The following is a 16019-nucleotide window of genomic DNA, read 5'->3' as shown; positions in this document are numbered from 1 at the left end:
GGGATCCGCTGAGAGGCAACAATGGTGAACTTTATGCGAAGATCAAGCTCTCTTGGTGTTCCATGTCCGGGGATGCCGGTACTCGTTGACGGGATAGCCTGCCTGACCCCCACCCAACTCGAATGCCGTCCATCCTTCTTGTCATTCAATATCATCGGGCCTTGACGTCCGGCCTTCTGTTCGTCACGCCTCGTTTTCATAATTGCTGGGTTCGCTCGCAGTCTTTCCCTGTCTATCCGAGTCAAACAAAACGGTCGTCCCGGAGGAACATGACAGCGGCAACGGCTCGCTGCAACACCAAGCTTGGGGAACCATGGAACCCTACGCGACGGCCAATGAGCGCGCGCATGCCGCCAGACTCTGGTGCACCCTGCAGTCCTGTACGCTTGTCCGCTGCGAGATCCAAGGAGCATGAACCCCAACATGCTGTGACGCGGCACGGCATGATATGCCCTGGGCCTAGCTGCTGCTGCCCTCTTTACGGGATGGCGGCTCGCTCAACGACGGTGATCGGATGGGTATCCATCAGTGAGCTTGGCCGCCCTTCGTGCCACTGCACAACGGACGGAGCTATGACTTCTCGAGCACCTGTCATCCGAAATAACGCCTCAACGCTGATGTCGATGAAACAGAAGCACAGTTGAACCACCATGGCACTGTGGCGTTCCGGAGTGGAAAGGGAAAAGAACGTTTGTCCTCTATTGGATGCCTCAATGTCTTCCATCACCAAGCATGCAAACGCAGAAGCAACGGTCACGCAGATTTGCGACAACCTACACTGCCACATAGTATTTACAGAACCGTGGCGTCGAGGAGACGATTCAATCCGCCACCACAGCCAAGGCCGTACAAGAATTGACACCTTGTTAGCGTGCGCCGCCCGAGGACCCTGTGAGACTCCTAGACTCAAGATACGATGTGAGTCCCGTCAGAGAGAAGCCGCAACGGACTTTGCCCTGGAACCACCCATGAATTTGTCCAGCAACAGCAGCCAAGATCATCCTTGGGCTGTCGAAGAACGTCAAGATACAGCAGCCAGGCTAGCAGCCTCCCAGGCGCGCTATATCCAATCCCATCCCTTCAATAGCTGTCGATCCACACCATACCATTCCAAGAACGACAGAGGACGCCACATTTCTGGCTCATCCGGCAAGGCGTGAAGCTCTCCATTCCACTCGTTCCGCCCTCGGGAGCAGAGAGCCTTCTTTGATGGCCTACTTCCCCTCGCCAGCCGGACAACCTTTCCTATGCTTTCACATCACGGCAGCCCGACTGCATCGCAAAGAAGCCCATCATGCTCGGGTCATCATCCGTATCCCAGCTCATGAAGCTCGTGGGGCCTCTGGTCCTCATTCTCTGGTCTGCTTGGTACCTGGGACTCTCCCGCCAGCATTTCCAGGCGGTCAGCCGCAAGTTCCGCAATCAGAGGGAGCTGTTCATCAAGGATTTCCTCGAGCACGAAATCGACGGCCGGTTCGATGGCGCCGCCATCCAGGACGTCTGTGCCAGCAAGACGTGGACACCGGGCTTGGTGATGAGTTGTGATGCCGCGCCTGGCGGCATTGGCCAAGTGCGAAATGCCAATCTGCATTGCATCCGTTTTGCGATCGAGGCAGGAGGCGAGACCCCTTTATCATGACCATCAATACCGTCAGTTCTAACGCTTGGAGTAGTGGAGTTGGTACTGCCCGAGATAGTCCCTCGCTCGGAAGACGACATCAAAGCCATCACCGGACGAAGGGGCGTGCCCCTCGACTACTTCTTCGACTTGGATCATCTATACCACGTTCTCCAGACGTACTGTCCGCAGATGAAGGTGTACGGTTCCATGAACGATCTCTACAACGTGCCCGAGGTCGTCAATGCTCTCGAGTTCAGCATCCCCGACACGAACACCAAATGGGCCAATGGCAGAGTGATGGCCGAACCGTCCGATTGGCATAAGCAATTCCACCAGTTCCTGGACCAGAGGTCGCCTCCTGAAGAACGACAGTACCCCTTCCGCGTGCATCTGAAACACACGCTTTGGACATGGCCCACGGCGAGAGACAAGGCCCCTTTTGCATCATCCTTCGGACGCATGCTCCGTATCCGGCCGGACGCCCGACGCCTTGCGGCATCGGCACTCTTCTCGCTCGAGTCCCGCTTCAGACTCAACCTCGACCCGCGCACGCGGTACCACCCGACGAGCTTCGTGGGGGTTCACCTGCGCACCGAGGAGGACGTCACCGACATGATCCCGGACTACACTACGCAGGCGGCCAACTATCTCCATTGCCTGTCAGAGTCGGAGTCGAGCGTCGCGTTCCTCGCCTCGGGCGCCGGCAAGGCCAACATCACGGCCTTTGTCAATCGAGCCAAAGACTTCAACGTCACGGTCGTGACGAAGATGGACATCCTGGACGAGGAGGAGCAGCAGATGCTAAAGGGTTTATCTTGGGACCAGCGGGCCTTGGTCGACTACGAGATCATGCTGCGGGCCGGGTTGGTGGCGGGCGTGAGCGCGAGCAGCTTCGCATGGAATCTGGCGCTGAGGCGGTCGTACGCGTTCGGGCAAGGTCCGATGGGCGTGGCTTTCGAGCCCGGCAGCGCGATCTCGTGGAAAGACGACTACACGACCTTGTTCGGCAAGTTTGAGGGGTCATACGCCATGAGGGCGGCAATATGGCCGTGATGCGGGAGGGATGGATGATTTCAGACGGCTCGAATGAGTATAATTATTGTTTTGCGCATGGGTGCAACATGTAGGAGTCGGGTCTAGGCACTGGCTAAATTCTTACGTTGATTCACTGGCGCCTGTCACGTACCATCTGCATGCAAGGGATATCATATCAGGGTAGGCTCATGTAAGATGTCGCCTTGGAGTTTCTGTGCACATCCCTGGCCAAGCGTCTTGGTATCTCTGACCTTGGAGCCGGTCAATAAGTACTCGTACATTTCGACTCGACCCTTGGCGATGGTCGTCTTGGGGGTTGGGACGACCCCTCACTTTTGGTGACACTTTTGGTGACATTTTCGATTCGATGCGGTTCCCCTCCCCTCCCCTCCCCTCCCCCCCTCCCCCATTTTGCATGGCAGGGCCGAGCGACGAGGCCGCCTCCCCGGCGGATAACTCGGCCGAATGCACCCGGGCCTCTCGATTGGACGTCTTGTCGCCGTCGAGTCGGTTGACGGAGGGCCATATGGTTGTGTAACTGTGGAGAAGCAGCAGCAGCAGTCGTAACCAACATATCATGCACAGCAGCAGCGTCTGATTTCCCGGGTAACTCGCTTCTCCTCCACTCCCACCTCCTCTCCCCAAGCGAGGCGACGGTGACTGGCAGCGGCAACATCAGCAGGCTGCGACAGTGGCTGACCCGCATGGAGAGATGCGTCCAACTGCAGGAGAGGTGCGTCTTGTGTAGCCCCAGACGTCAGTCAATGGCCCCGTCACGCGACGACACAACCCCTCCTCTTACGGCGGCTCCAGACGGCGCATCCTTGAACGTCGGGTGCCGTTCTGATAGAAGGGGGGGAGGGGACTATTCACACGAGAAGCGCGAAACCGGGGCAAGGAGCGTGAAAGCAGACGGTGGGGGCATGGGCATGCGATATGTATCCTGCAAAGGGAACCTCCCATCATCGATCCAGATCCCCCTTCGGGCGGTGCGAGGTGGGGGAAGAGGAGCGAGATGCGCACGAAATGCCCAGGGCCCCCTTCCAGGGTCGTCTCGAGGATGCACGTCGCTCTCGTTAGCTCGTCGAGGCGTCAATTAATAATGCGGGCTCTCGGTTTTTATTTTTTTATTTTTTATTTTTTATTTTATTTTTGTTTTTCTCTTCAATGGCTGACTGAGGTGAGGTGCTTCCTGCTGTGATTGCCGTTCCCCTTGCTTTGGCTCTGCTTCACGTGGCTGCCTCAACTAACTCGTTTTAGAAAGTATATTAGGTTAGTCCATAGACACCCGCTCGCTGCCCGCTCGCTCTTGGTCGGCCTCTCTTCGCAGTGGGTTCTGGGCTTTTGCTGCTGGGCTTCTGGGCTTTTAGGTTCACTGCCGTCCGTCGCCGCCGACCTTCCGCCATCGATCCTGTCCGGTCCCCGTTGTTTTCGTACTTTGTCCGTCACATCTCGTTCCACCCCCTCATCCTACATCACAACCCAAATACCGAAGCATCTCGTCCACCAGTCAGACGTCCACCTCCTCGACCGCCGTCTGCCCTCTGCACTCGCCCCTCGTCCTCTGCCCTCTCCGTCTCTTCTGCCCTGCATATATATCCCGCCCTCTGCGGCCACACCAGACGAAAAAAGCAAAAATATCAAGAAGCGAACGCAGGAGGAAGACAGATGTCGGCAGCCGACCTTCGTGGAAATCCCTCTGCGCAACCGCTTTGAGCACCAAATACTACCCCAAAAAAATAAAAACCACAACCCCTCCTCGGCCACCCACCACCCACCGGTGCCATGGCTTCCGACTCTGACATCATAACGCTTGACAACTTCGAGCAGCTGCTGCCAAGATGGGACCCCGCAGGCCCCAATCACCTATATGCGCTCGTTGATATGGGCAGGTCAGTCGATTCTCTTCATGTTCGGAATTCGAAGCTTTTTTTCTTTACTTTTTTTTTCGCGCCTTTTCTTTGGATCAATCTTCTCTTCGGGTTTTCCCTCTCGTGGTAAGACCTGGAGAGGCTATAGTCCCCCGCGTCTGTTCCCCCTTGGCACCATGAGCGGACGCACGCGCCGTCATCCACTGCTAGTTCCCCGCCGACTAGGCGATCGCCTCAACTGACCGGCGCCCCCCACCACCACAATAGCAACGGCATCCGCTTCTCCATCTCGGACCTCACTCCGCCGGAAACCCGCCTCCTCAGGCCAATCTACCGCGAGCGCGCCGGCATCTCCCTCTTCGACGCCCTCAACTCCTCTTCAACCGCCGCATCCGAGCCCCTCAACTTCCCCCCCGAGACCATCGCCCAGGTCGCCAAGACACTCGCCCGCTTCCGCCGCATCGCCGTCTCCTATGGCGTCCCGCCCGCCCACTTCTCCGTCCTGGCCACCGAGGCCATGCGCCGTGCCGCCAACGCCCGCGACATGCTGACCGCCATCCGCGAGGCCGCCGACATCGGCGTCCACGTCCTGGCCTCCGAGGTCGAGACCCTCTTTGGCGCCGTCATGGGCTCCCGCTCCGCCTTCGTCGACATCTCCCGCGGCGGCCTGTTCCTCGACCTTGGCGGCGGCTCCGTGCAGATGACCTGGGTCGACACCCGCCTGCCCGACTACGAGATCGCCGCCGCCCTGGCCGGCGAGAGCATGCCCTTCGGCGCCGCCCGCCTGATTCGCATCCTCGAGGGCCAGCCCGAGGAAGTGCGCGCCCAGGAGAAGGAGAAGCTCAACGCGAGCATGCAGGGCGCCTTTGCGAAGCTGTGCGACAAGTTCCCCGCCCTCGCCCAGGCCAAGGCCGAGCACGCTGCTGCCACCGCCGCCGCTGCCGCCTCGGCGACCAACGGTAACGGTAACGGTAACGGCAACGGCGCCGACGGCGGCGGCGGCCGGGGCGGCGGCGCGGTCCCGGGCGGCATCGACGCGTACCTCTGCGGCGGCGGCTTCAGGGGCTACGGGTGCATGCTGCAGCACAACGACCCGATCCAGCCGTACCCGCTGCCGTCGGTTGGCACGTACACGGTGACGGGCGCCTTCTTCAAGCAGGCGGAGAAGATGCGGCGGGTCAACCGCGAGCACACCGGCAAGATCTACGGCATGTCGAAGCGGCGGCGGCAGCAGTTCCCCGCCATCATCGAGGTCGTCGAGGCCTTCATCCGCGCGGTGCCGCACCTGCGGACCGTCACCTTCTGCGGGGGCTCCAACCGCGACGGCGCGCTGCTGATGAAGCTGCCCAAGAGCGTGCGCGAGAGCAACCCGCTCGAGGCGCTGGCCGGGTTCCCGATCCAGGGGCATGAGTGCGCGGGTGCCGCAGGCGGCGGCGGGGCGGGCGGCGCGCTGGCCGTGGCGCAGGCCGTGCTGCGCACGCTGTACGGCGCCGTGCCCGTCAACGTCGACATCTCGCGCACGCCGACCGTCTTCTCGCTGGGGCTGGGCCCGCTGTTCGCGCGACAGGTCTGGATCCACCAGGGCGAGGACGACGACGCCAACGCCTCGTACGCCCTGCACGAGGCCGTCACCCGCGACCCCAGCGCGCCCGGCCTGACGCACTTGGCGAGGGCGGTGCTCGGCGTGACCGTCTGCGCCCGCTGGGGGTCCAACCTGGGCCCCATCGACGCCCAGCTGTACCGGAACCTCAAGGGGCTCGTCTCCGAGGCGAAGCCCGAGAGCATCTTCTGGGCCGAGTACCTGGGCGCCGTGGCGGCCGTCATGGTCGACCTGGTGCCGGCGTGGCCCAAGAACGTGGAGGAGCTGGAATCGACACTGAGGTACGTTGCAACAGGGGGGAGTTCTTTTGCGCGCCGAAGCGTGGGGATGAAAAACCCCCGGTGGCGAGAGGGGGGTTGAATTGGTGTGAAGTTTTGACTGACAACCGAGGGACAGATTCGAGGCTACGCAGACGGTGGACCCGGACAAGAAGAGGGCGAGGATCGACCTGACGGTCCTCGTGGCCCCCGGCGCGGGGGTCGGCATCGACCCGGAGGACGTCATGGGCCGGCTGGCGAACGTGGGGAAGAAGCGCAAGGACGGCACGAAGCCGGAGAAGAAGGTCACGGTCAGGATCCAGGAGATGAAGTGACCGATGACTCAATGATGTCATGAAGATACCCCCACCACCACGACCACCATCACCATCACCCTAATCAAACCGGTATTCTTGATCTTCTTGGACGAACCCGCCCAGTGACTTTCTGAGACCTGACGTTGTATTGAATGCCTGGGTGTGGCTCTCCCGCCGCAGTAGACTGGGCCCTTGCGGGTATACATTTCTTTCTGGGCGGGGTCGCCCAGAGGGGTATCAAGCGGCTCCCGGTGTGTATATCACGGTCATACGGCGGCGGCCCGGTATCACTGAAGTGCCGGATCCACCGGCAGTACGGAACGTGCCTGGATGTTCCCTCATTGCCTGTGTCCGGGCGTGGTGGTCCGGTTCTAGCACCTTGGCGGCGCAGCCAAAGAGCGTAGAAAGGGGGGTTGGGGGGTTACAGCGTAGACCCCCCAATAATTGGTTTGGGGTTTTGGGTCTATCTAGCAGCTGGTGCGGTTGTTGTCTTCGGTCTCGGTGCCTGCATAGAAGGAAATAATACTCTGCTTTGTAAAACGGGTATTCATTAATACACATATTCCCCTGTCCCCCTTCCCTTCTAATTTCATGTTGCGAATTCCACTGCTCGGCTCTTAGTTAACGTGAAATGGAAGCTTGGGTAATCATATATGCGTCATACTTTCCGTGTCTTGTCAAATACCATGCATTCCACGAGCGCGTGTGACAGAGGCCCGTCTGACTCTTGGCTCCTGCGATCGCCTCCTTGTAATGTCCCTGATGATTAGGGGGCAGGAGAATAGCCCTGCCGTGATTAGCTCGTCCCCTTTCGACTCGGGGAAAGCAGAGAGGTAGAAGACAAAGAATGACGAAGGAAAAAGGTAAATGAAGAACAAATTGGCGGGATTTGGCCAAGACGTGGTCAAGCTTCGCAGCCCTTCAACCCCGTGATTCACTGCAAAGGCTCCAAGGGCTGAGTAGGAACACGTGGGAAACGGCCAGGGCATACATATCAGTGATGCGATAACATGCAATGACGGCAATTTCACCCCGGGAGCTGCAGATGTTTAAAAGGAGAAAGAAAGAAGACAAATGGAAAAGAATCCTACCGCTGATTTGACATTCCATATCAGAGCCCGCAGCAGACTATTACTGAAGCACGCCTCCGTCTGCCCCTTTTTTGAGCACACGACAGCAAGTCGAAAGGTTGACCATCACATCAAAAAGCGATTTTAAAAAAAATCAGCCAGGCATCCCTTATTCTTTTTGACGGTTATATCTGGTGCAAATCCTAAGACTACAGGTAGCGATGCCGGGTAAACCGCCGCGTCGAAAAGCAAAGCCGAGGGCCCCGTCTTCCGTGGCTTGGCGTTTCGATGCGGACGGGGATGTGATTATGACGGGCACCGAGGACGCCGGGCCCGCGGCCACGTACCGCACCGGCCAGGACGGGGACGTGGTAATGGCGGACGTATGGAACCTTGAATCCCGTGTTGGTTGGGAAGTTGATGCCGATGGCGATGTAATTATGACGGCTTGTTGAGAAGGTGAATCGCCCAGCCGAGATACAAGCGGACGACGGAGCCTCTGATACATTTACGTCGGCCCCACGCTGGCCGGCAACGGCCCCACTTCGGGCTTGTGGCCATCTACCAATCGGGCGTTGACAAGAGCAACAAGCGTGGTCTCGAGGAGACCGACCCGATTACAGGATGCCAGCCTTCTTGTTGTAGTTGAAAAGCCCCCTAATACTCACAGACGCAGCCTGGTGAGGAACACCCTCCGGCTGCCAAATACAATGGACCGAATCCAAGATCTTGCTTCGGAGCCTCAACCAGCTCCTCATTAAACGGGTAAGCGTTGTCTAGGTTTACTTGAAAGCGCGCTCTCCAACTCACTCGCTGTTATAGGAGACTACGGAGCCTGCGCCCGTCCACATCTGCCAGACCCGGAGAGACAAATTCGCCCTTTCACGCTCCGGCCTGGCAGGCGACTCTGCCAGCCCTAACACTACTCCAGCCCGTGACGCTCCTGACACATTGATGAACCGGTGGATGTTCTACCTGAGTACCAGCTTCGCCAATATCCAAAGGCGCAAAGGCAAAGCTCGTAAGCGGCTAGCTGACAGGCTGCTACAGCTGAATCGGTAAGCCGAGGACGTATTGAATGGCATGATGTTCTCTGACCAGACCACGGGCCTGGACACGCTTGGGATATCGGCGAGGGAGCATTGGCGATCGCACTATTTGTGCCCCGGCGAGCGGGATATGTTCGTCACGGGCGGTGATGGGTTCGGCATTGTATCCCAAGCCATGAAACCACCATGAAAACAGGTGACGAGGTCTGGGTCCTCTGCAATGGGAGGATGCCGTTCTTGTTGAAACCGGTGCGGAAGGGGGTGGCGGGCGGCGGCGATGGTACAGATGGCGGTGGGCTCGTGGATCCACGGGGACAGTCTGGCTGCTATCGATTAGTGAGTGGATGCTAATTGCATGGAATAACGAATGGTGAGGCGGTGGAGGAGGGGATGGCATATCTGCGGACCGTGACTTTATGTTGAACACAACTTTCAGATGATTGAGATCGGTGATGGATGAGTAGACTGAAGGTCTCTTTGTTGAAGAGGGGCCACGGACGACAGCGACGGCTGTAGGGTCATGCCTCGTACATTTGGCCCTCTTCCATCTTGGCTGTTTCTGTTCCTCGAAGAAGAATTGCATGCTGAAGTTGGTCGTAAACATATGAACGCGCGAATGGGGCTGACTCTTGGTATGAATAATAGCCTCGTGTTTACAACCAGAAACGGTGCCACATAATGTGAAGTGGCCGAAGGTGTTCCAGGCAACAACACAGAATCCGGGATATTTCAATCATGTGCTTGCTCTGGCTGTCTTGATTTCATTTGATTAAACTTCAAACATATTGAACCGGCACCCCGGTGCCCTCACACCAGGGTTTGGTGGATATACCCGGTATGTCCACGTCGAGGCTACTAGTCTGCTGTCTTTCCGTCCAAATCCGCAATTATTACTCTTTAATATACGTACTATGCAAGGTCAGCAATTTGATGTCGGGGGGATAAAGGTCTGGCAATGACTTACCCTGAAGTACTTGTTCTGCAAGTCCGTCTGGTCTAGGAGGCCCCGCTCGTGCGCCTGCTGCTCGTTCTCCCGCGAATCCGCATGCTCGGCCTTCCTGGACCGGTTCCGGAACCACAGGAGCGCCCAGATGCTGCACAGGCACACGATCTGCATGCCGACGCAGAAGATCATCATCGCGACGCCCAGGGGGTACCTCGGGGCCTGCTCGGCCTTGAAGAAGAAGGGCCCGACGAAGTTGCCCAGGCAGTACCCGATCAGGAGCATCGCGTTCGTCGTGATCTTCTTGGTGTGGCCCGCGGTGTTGGCCGTGGCGACGGACATGGAGAGCGTCCAGGCCGCGGTGTACGCGAAGGAGATCCAGAGACAGGCGAGGCGGCCATAGGGATTGGACTGCTCAATCAGCCAGAGGCCGAGGATTCCCGCGAGGAAGGGAACAAGACACATGAGCATGATGGCTATGCGTGCGTTGGGGTAGTGCGAAGCAAAGAAGCTACGTCGTGTTAGCGTGAGTTGAGTTGTATAGGGGTACTGAGTGTCCTCACCAAGCCAGCGGGCACAGGATGAGCTGGACTCCGCCAGAGGGCATCTGGATGAGAGTGGTCTGGAGGGTCGAGAATCCCATCCCTCTGATGACGAGACCTTGGAACTGTCTGCGTGTCAGACTCGATTTTTGTTTGAGGCTCTTGTTCGACTTACCGTTGTCAGACCGCCATTCGGAGTATTACTTGCGACAGCAAACAGGAACAGCAGCCAGGTCTTCAGATCCGTCATGGCTTCCCTGAACTGGGGCCACTTGAACTCCTTGTTTTCAACACCCGTTCCGTTGGCCATGACGCGGCTAACAACCATCGACCTCTCCTTTTCGGACAGGAACTTTGTCGTGAGAGGCGACCCCGGCAGGACGATGAGCATGAGGATGCCCCAAGCCACCGTGAGCGCACCCCAGAAAATGAACAGGATCCGCCAACTCGCTATCGACCCCTGGATGTGCCCGATGCCAAATGTCACGATACCCGCGACGATGTATCCCAAGCCCGCAGACCCGATCCAGATCCCCATACGCACGGGCTGCTCCTTCCGCGAGTAGTACATCGAGAACAGCAACATCGTGCCCGGGTTGATGGACGCCTCGAGGGCGCCCAGGAACGTCCTGGTCGCCGCGAGGCCCGCAAAGTTGTGCGACGCGGCGTGGCACATGAGCACGGCGCCCCACAACACGACCGTGGCGGCCATGAAGGTGTTTATGGGCAGCTTCTGCAGCATGATGTTGGTCGGGAACTCCCAGAAGAGGTAGCCCAGGTAGAGCAGGGCTCCCGCCCAGGAGAACTCGGAGCCCGTCAGCCCAATGTCCTCGCGGATGCCGAAGACGGCGGCGTAGCTCAGCGTGGTCCGGTCGATGGATTGCAGCGCGTAGGTGATGCAGAGGAGCGGCATGAGGCGGTAGTCCAGCTTTCTGAGCAGTGCCGAGTGCTCTTCCGGGTCGATGACCTCGCCCTCCGCAGCGTCGAGCAGGTCGAGGGGCATTTTCGGCTCCGAGGCCATCAGCTCTTCCTTGGTCGCCATTTCTACTGTTCAGGTTCCCTCAGCCCGGCACTAAAGAAGGCAAGAAAATGGTTTCTGAACAACTGCGGTGCGAGGGGCGCATCTCGGAGGAAATTCAAAGAGCATTTGACTTTATACAGACAACGGCAGTGTAAGTGACAGACCCGCATTATACGCACAGGGATGCTCTGGGGGTGCACTGGAGATGGAATTGATAGATAAGGGTCGTTATGACCGGGGGGTTGGTTTCTCGATTTCCCTCGGGAAACTCTTATCACCGCCTAAAGTCATCCGCGGCCATGACTTACAACCCCGCGCATAACACTGCAGCTGAACAAACTGATGGTCGACTTAGAACCAGTGCTAAACCTGTTTTAAACTGTAATCCTTGGTGCATTCGTTCACCGACGGAAATAAAGACAGTGCACTGGTAGGAAAAGATCAGTTCCGCCAATAACCAGTGATCAACGCAGTCAGAATTGATGGTCTTAGCCGCTGTCAAGACCTTCGTTGCATTTAGAAGTTCGGCTTAGTGGCGAGTTGGATGGCTAAGTGTAACCGGAGAGGAGTTGTGAGGACATTCCATCCAGATATGCGCAAGTCATTTGGGCAGAAATCACTCTTAGCATAGCGTCGCCGAGAATCCGGCCACTCTAATCAGAAAAGATTCACACTTAATAAAACGCTGGTAACATGATCTATTGGTCTTCAAGATACAACCCCTCATCCGGGGGCGGGACGCCGTACCAGTCCAGGCCCAACTTATCCTCGGGGTCCGGATCAGGCATCTGGTAGTACCCATCGTACCTCCACCACGTCCGGTCCTCCCAGACATCCTCGACCGGCAGGACTCCCTCGGCCTTCATCTCATCCCTGACCTTGTCCACGCCACGCCACACCCTCAGAATGTTCTCGCCCGCAACCTTTGCGAGCTGCTCCTCCGTCGCGCCGCGGTCAAGAATGGCCTCTAGGAGCTTCGGGTAGCACTTGACGTCCTCCAGCCCCGGAATCACAGAGGCGATGCCGTCAAAGTCGGAGCCGAGGCCGACGTGGTCCCAGCCGATGCGCTCGGCGATGTAGAACAAGTGGTCGAGGACCATTTCCATCTTGGCGTCCCTCCTCCGGGTCGTGACGTGCTCCGGGACGAAGGTCACCATGACGATGCCGCCGTTGGCCGGGACCATGTCCAGGATGTGGTCCGGCACGTTGCGGGGGCAGTCGAAGACGCCCTTGACGTTGGAGTGGGAGAACATGATTGGTGCGCGGGAGAGTTCGAGGACCTGCTTGGCGCAGTCCTCCGAGACGTGGGAGATGTCTACGATCATTCCTGTGGATGCTGGTCAGACGCGTGCTCGGAGCTGCGGGGGCCCTTGCCTACCTAGCCTGTTCATCTCGACCACTGCCGAACGGCCTAGTTTGGAGAGTCCGCCGTGAACCGGCCCGACCTTTGATGTTGAGCTGTCGGCGAAGGCATTGTTGCAAACATGGGTCAGTGTGCACTTGGGAAGTTAGCAGAGGAACATGCACTTCTCCTCATGCAATTCCTTCAACTTACATATCGGACTCCCAGACGATAAAAGGCTCTGATGATACCGATGCTATTGCCGGCCATGTGTAATCTGTGGGGAGGGGTTAACTTTAAGTTGCACCACTCATATTCTGAATCAAACACGCACCCTTCGATGCCAATGGAACACGCAATCTTGCCCGACTCGTAGATCTTCTTCACATCATCCGGTCCATTCACCAACTGGAACGTCTCCGGATACGACTCGACGAGCCGCAGCGTCAGGTCAATCTGCTCAATGGCGTCGCGGGCCATGTCCGAGTACTCGGGCGTTGAGAAGTTCTCCGCGGACCGCAGGCAGGGGACGCAGATGGACCAGAACTGGCCGCCGACGGCACCTAAACAGAGGCGTCGTGTAAGTCGGGCCGCAGGGGCCGGGGGACTGGCACGGCGCGGATGGCGGACCTACCTTCTCGCAACCTGGGGATGTCCGTCATCCCCCTCTCGAAGCCGTTTGCAAAGTCGAACTTTGGGTTCTCGTGGATCTTGCCGTGGAAGCACGCCCTCGGCTGCTGGGGCAAGTCGTTGTGGCCATCGATGAGCGGCGTCTTGAGCAGGACTCTCTTGACGCGCTCGTCGATGTCGAGCTTCTGATAAGGGTGGCCTGCTGTCGCCATTGCGTGAGGGTCCCTTTTTATTTTATCTCTGAAATTGCGAGTCCTCGAATCAATTTTTACAGCAAGGCTATATTCATTCGGATTGAATTCGAAATGCAGGACCTAGCAATTAAGAAGCCGTGTTAGGTGCGGTGGTCGGACAGCATTCTGGTCCCCGTAGCGTTGAAGGGATTCCCCTCGGTCAATCGAGTTCCCCGCGCAAAAAGCAGCGACCCCGTAGATATGGTCTTGAGATCTGATTTGGCCGCAATCCTTCGCGACTCTCCATGACAGATCTTCGGGTAATAAGATCCAGGGCTGTCCTTGACTCCACAAGTTCGGGCCTAGATACGAGTCACGACCACCTTATCTTGGCTAAATGAACGAACCAGCAGGAGGCAATGACTCTGAGGTTCCAAAGACTCGGGCTCACGTACCATGGTGGTCTTCCCGCCCCCGGTCAGCAATGCACATACCGTCGCTGGACAATTGCGTAATGCTCCGAGGAGCGGGTGCCCACCCGGAGCCCAGCTGGCCTCGGGATTGAGAGTGGCTGCAACTAGGGAATCATGCGTTGCATAGGTGCAGTAGACACGGGCTACGGGACGCGATGGCTGTTGTATCGCGATGCCTCCTCTCGAAGGCTGCCATCAATATTGATGTTTGATGATAGATGTCATATTTACACCAGCTGAAGATAATCACTCTCAGAGTTGAGTATCACGCTCTGCGGAAGGGCTCTACAATTGTAGAGCTGTACAAAAGTATAAGAAGTCAGCTTTCCAACACCACCTCCCGTGCTAACAGATAACTTTAATAAACATTGAGATCCTCGTACAACAAGTGACCCAGGTATCATACAAATGAGAATACGCAAATGAAACTAGGAAATCGGACAGTGCTACAAGGTCGTTACACAAACAGTCGTTACACAACAGTCATCCCATCATACTTCATCATTCGTACAGTAATAGCAAGGGTGAGAACGGGGTTCTTTATCACCCTACCGAATATATGCTGCCTTGCGGCATCTCACTTCCCGTTGGCCGACGTCTTCTGCATTCGGCGCAAGACTTTCATCTCAGGATCCACGACAAGAGCCTTGAGAAGATGGTCGATGTCATCAACACCTCCAGATATGCTTTGGTCTAGATCCAAGAGTGTTAGTAGCCGTCCTAGCACTACTTGCATTGAAATCGGGCGAGTTGTAACACGTACGGAGGGTATCTCGAAGCCCCAAGGCATGGTCAAACGCCGTGGTGAGTGCCGCTTGTTGAGTCTCCTGAGGAGTCCATGAACCTCTGAGGGTGCCCATGGATAGCTTAAGAGAGGCCGCAGTTCTGAAATAAGACGAATAAAATACTGCCACAGCGTTGAGCAATGGCACTGCACTGTGGCTCCATGGGGCTCTATTCCTGAGAAGGTCTCGGTAGAGGAACATCAGCTGCCATAATGCGGCCCAGATCGCTGGCATCTCATCTTCGGGGACCTTCTTTGAAGCAAGACACTTGTCGAGTGCTTCAAGGACTTTTCTCTCAGTCGACTCAAGAGCCATACGGGCAATGGATCTGAGTTCCGCCTTGGCTGGTAGTGGCAGCAATTCCAAGGAGCTAGAGTTTTCCCGGACGAAGTACAGGTCATCTGCGCAGCAGATCCTGTACATGACCTTCATAGTGTGTACGTTGTTCAGGAGCTCCATCTTGTAATCATTAGCAAAAAACTCTATTCAGATTCCAGCGAAGTGATCGCACCTGAGGCCGCTTAAATTGAGACTGAGTGGACCGGCAAGGCTCGGAGTAGTCCTTGATAAAAAGCTCGATGATACCCTCAAAGGTATCATTGTCTTTCGGTAATACCATCTTCTCGGCCCATCTGATCAGATCGTCGTACGAGGGAACTCCGCAGAATACCCTGGAAAGAATGCAGCCTTTGTGAAGCGGCCGGCTACCATCGTCTGACATGCGACAGTAGTTTTGTAAAACAGTAGGGAGTCTGACTTCTGGTAGGCCACGGCCAAACACCACATAGCCCTTGTAGGTGTTCTCAAAGAACTGGGGTTGGGCGTATTGAAGCGAGTGTTTGGCTCTCAACTCTTGCTCTCTGTCTAGCCCCGCAACTGTCACATATTAGCCTTGAGTCCTATGACAATAGTTGTATGTGGTGCTGAATTGGAGAATATAAAGCGAGACCTACAGCGCTTAGAGGCCAGATCACGAGCAATGCCGGCCAAGTCCTTGCGAATGCAAGAGCTCTCCGGGTCCTTCGGGTAGGCTTTGAAGCACTTGCCGCATGCACCATGCGGTGTGCATGTAACCTTCTGGATTCGGCACCTTAAGCAGGATCCGATGCTTCTGACTTGGTTGGTCATGTCGATGTCTTTTACGACGCGTTTGTTTGCGTTCGGACTGTTGGACCGGGACCTCTTCTTAGAGATGGGAACTAGAAGGTTGGGTCGCCGAGGAGGGTTCGGCTGTTGATCAAGACGAGGGAATAGAAAAGGATCATTGTTGTTTTTGAGTTCATTGATACC

General features: G+C 56.9%; 4 protein-coding genes across 4 annotated transcripts; 2 read left to right on the top strand and 2 right to left on the bottom strand.

Moving 5' to 3' along the window:
• Nucleotides 1-1294: 1294 nt before the first annotated feature.
• EsH8_I_000830 (O-fucosyltransferase family protein) lies at nucleotides 1295-2674 on the top strand (the record flags this gene model as incomplete). Its single annotated transcript, XM_083268243.1, has 2 exons — nucleotides 1295-1619; nucleotides 1674-2674. 2 exons carry the CDS (start codon nucleotides 1295-1297, stop codon nucleotides 2672-2674), a joined length of 1326 nt encoding a protein of 441 aa, XP_083118681.1.
• A 1767-nt stretch (nucleotides 2675-4441) lies between these two features.
• EsH8_I_000829 (Ppx/GppA phosphatase family-domain-containing protein) lies at nucleotides 4442-6719 on the top strand (the record flags this gene model as incomplete). Its single annotated transcript, XM_083268242.1, has 3 exons — nucleotides 4442-4548; nucleotides 4795-6408; nucleotides 6524-6719. 3 exons carry the CDS (start codon nucleotides 4442-4444, stop codon nucleotides 6717-6719), a joined length of 1917 nt encoding a protein of 638 aa, XP_083118680.1.
• A 2998-nt stretch (nucleotides 6720-9717) lies between these two features.
• Nucleotides 9718-11347, bottom strand: EsH8_I_000828 (major facilitator superfamily domain-containing protein; the record flags this gene model as incomplete). The annotated part of the gene is made up of 4 exons (XM_083268241.1): nucleotides 9718-9729; nucleotides 9785-10274; nucleotides 10327-10430; nucleotides 10481-11347. The coding sequence occupies 4 exons, from the start codon at nucleotides 11345-11347 to the stop codon at nucleotides 9718-9720; spliced, it is 1473 nt and encodes a 490-aa protein (XP_083118679.1).
• A 677-nt stretch (nucleotides 11348-12024) lies between these two features.
• Nucleotides 12025-15857, bottom strand: EsH8_I_000827 (dipeptidase; the record flags this gene model as incomplete). The annotated part of the gene is made up of 10 exons (XM_083268240.1): nucleotides 12025-12653; nucleotides 12705-12825; nucleotides 12882-12945; nucleotides 13003-13231; nucleotides 13303-13500; nucleotides 13966-14042; nucleotides 14526-14637; nucleotides 14708-15188; nucleotides 15241-15605; nucleotides 15683-15857. The coding sequence occupies 10 exons, from the start codon at nucleotides 15855-15857 to the stop codon at nucleotides 12025-12027; spliced, it is 2451 nt and encodes an 816-aa protein (XP_083118678.1).
• Between the last annotated feature and the right edge of the window lie 162 nt (nucleotides 15858-16019).

Source organism: Colletotrichum jinshuiense, chromosome 1 (assembly GCF_051148585.1).
Source record: "Colletotrichum jinshuiense chromosome 1, complete sequence".
Classification (NCBI taxonomy): Eukaryota; Fungi; Ascomycota; class Sordariomycetes; order Glomerellales; family Glomerellaceae; genus Colletotrichum; species Colletotrichum jinshuiense.
The sequence above is the reverse complement of the archived record's forward strand: the minus strand, read 5'-3'. Positions and strand labels throughout refer to the sequence as shown.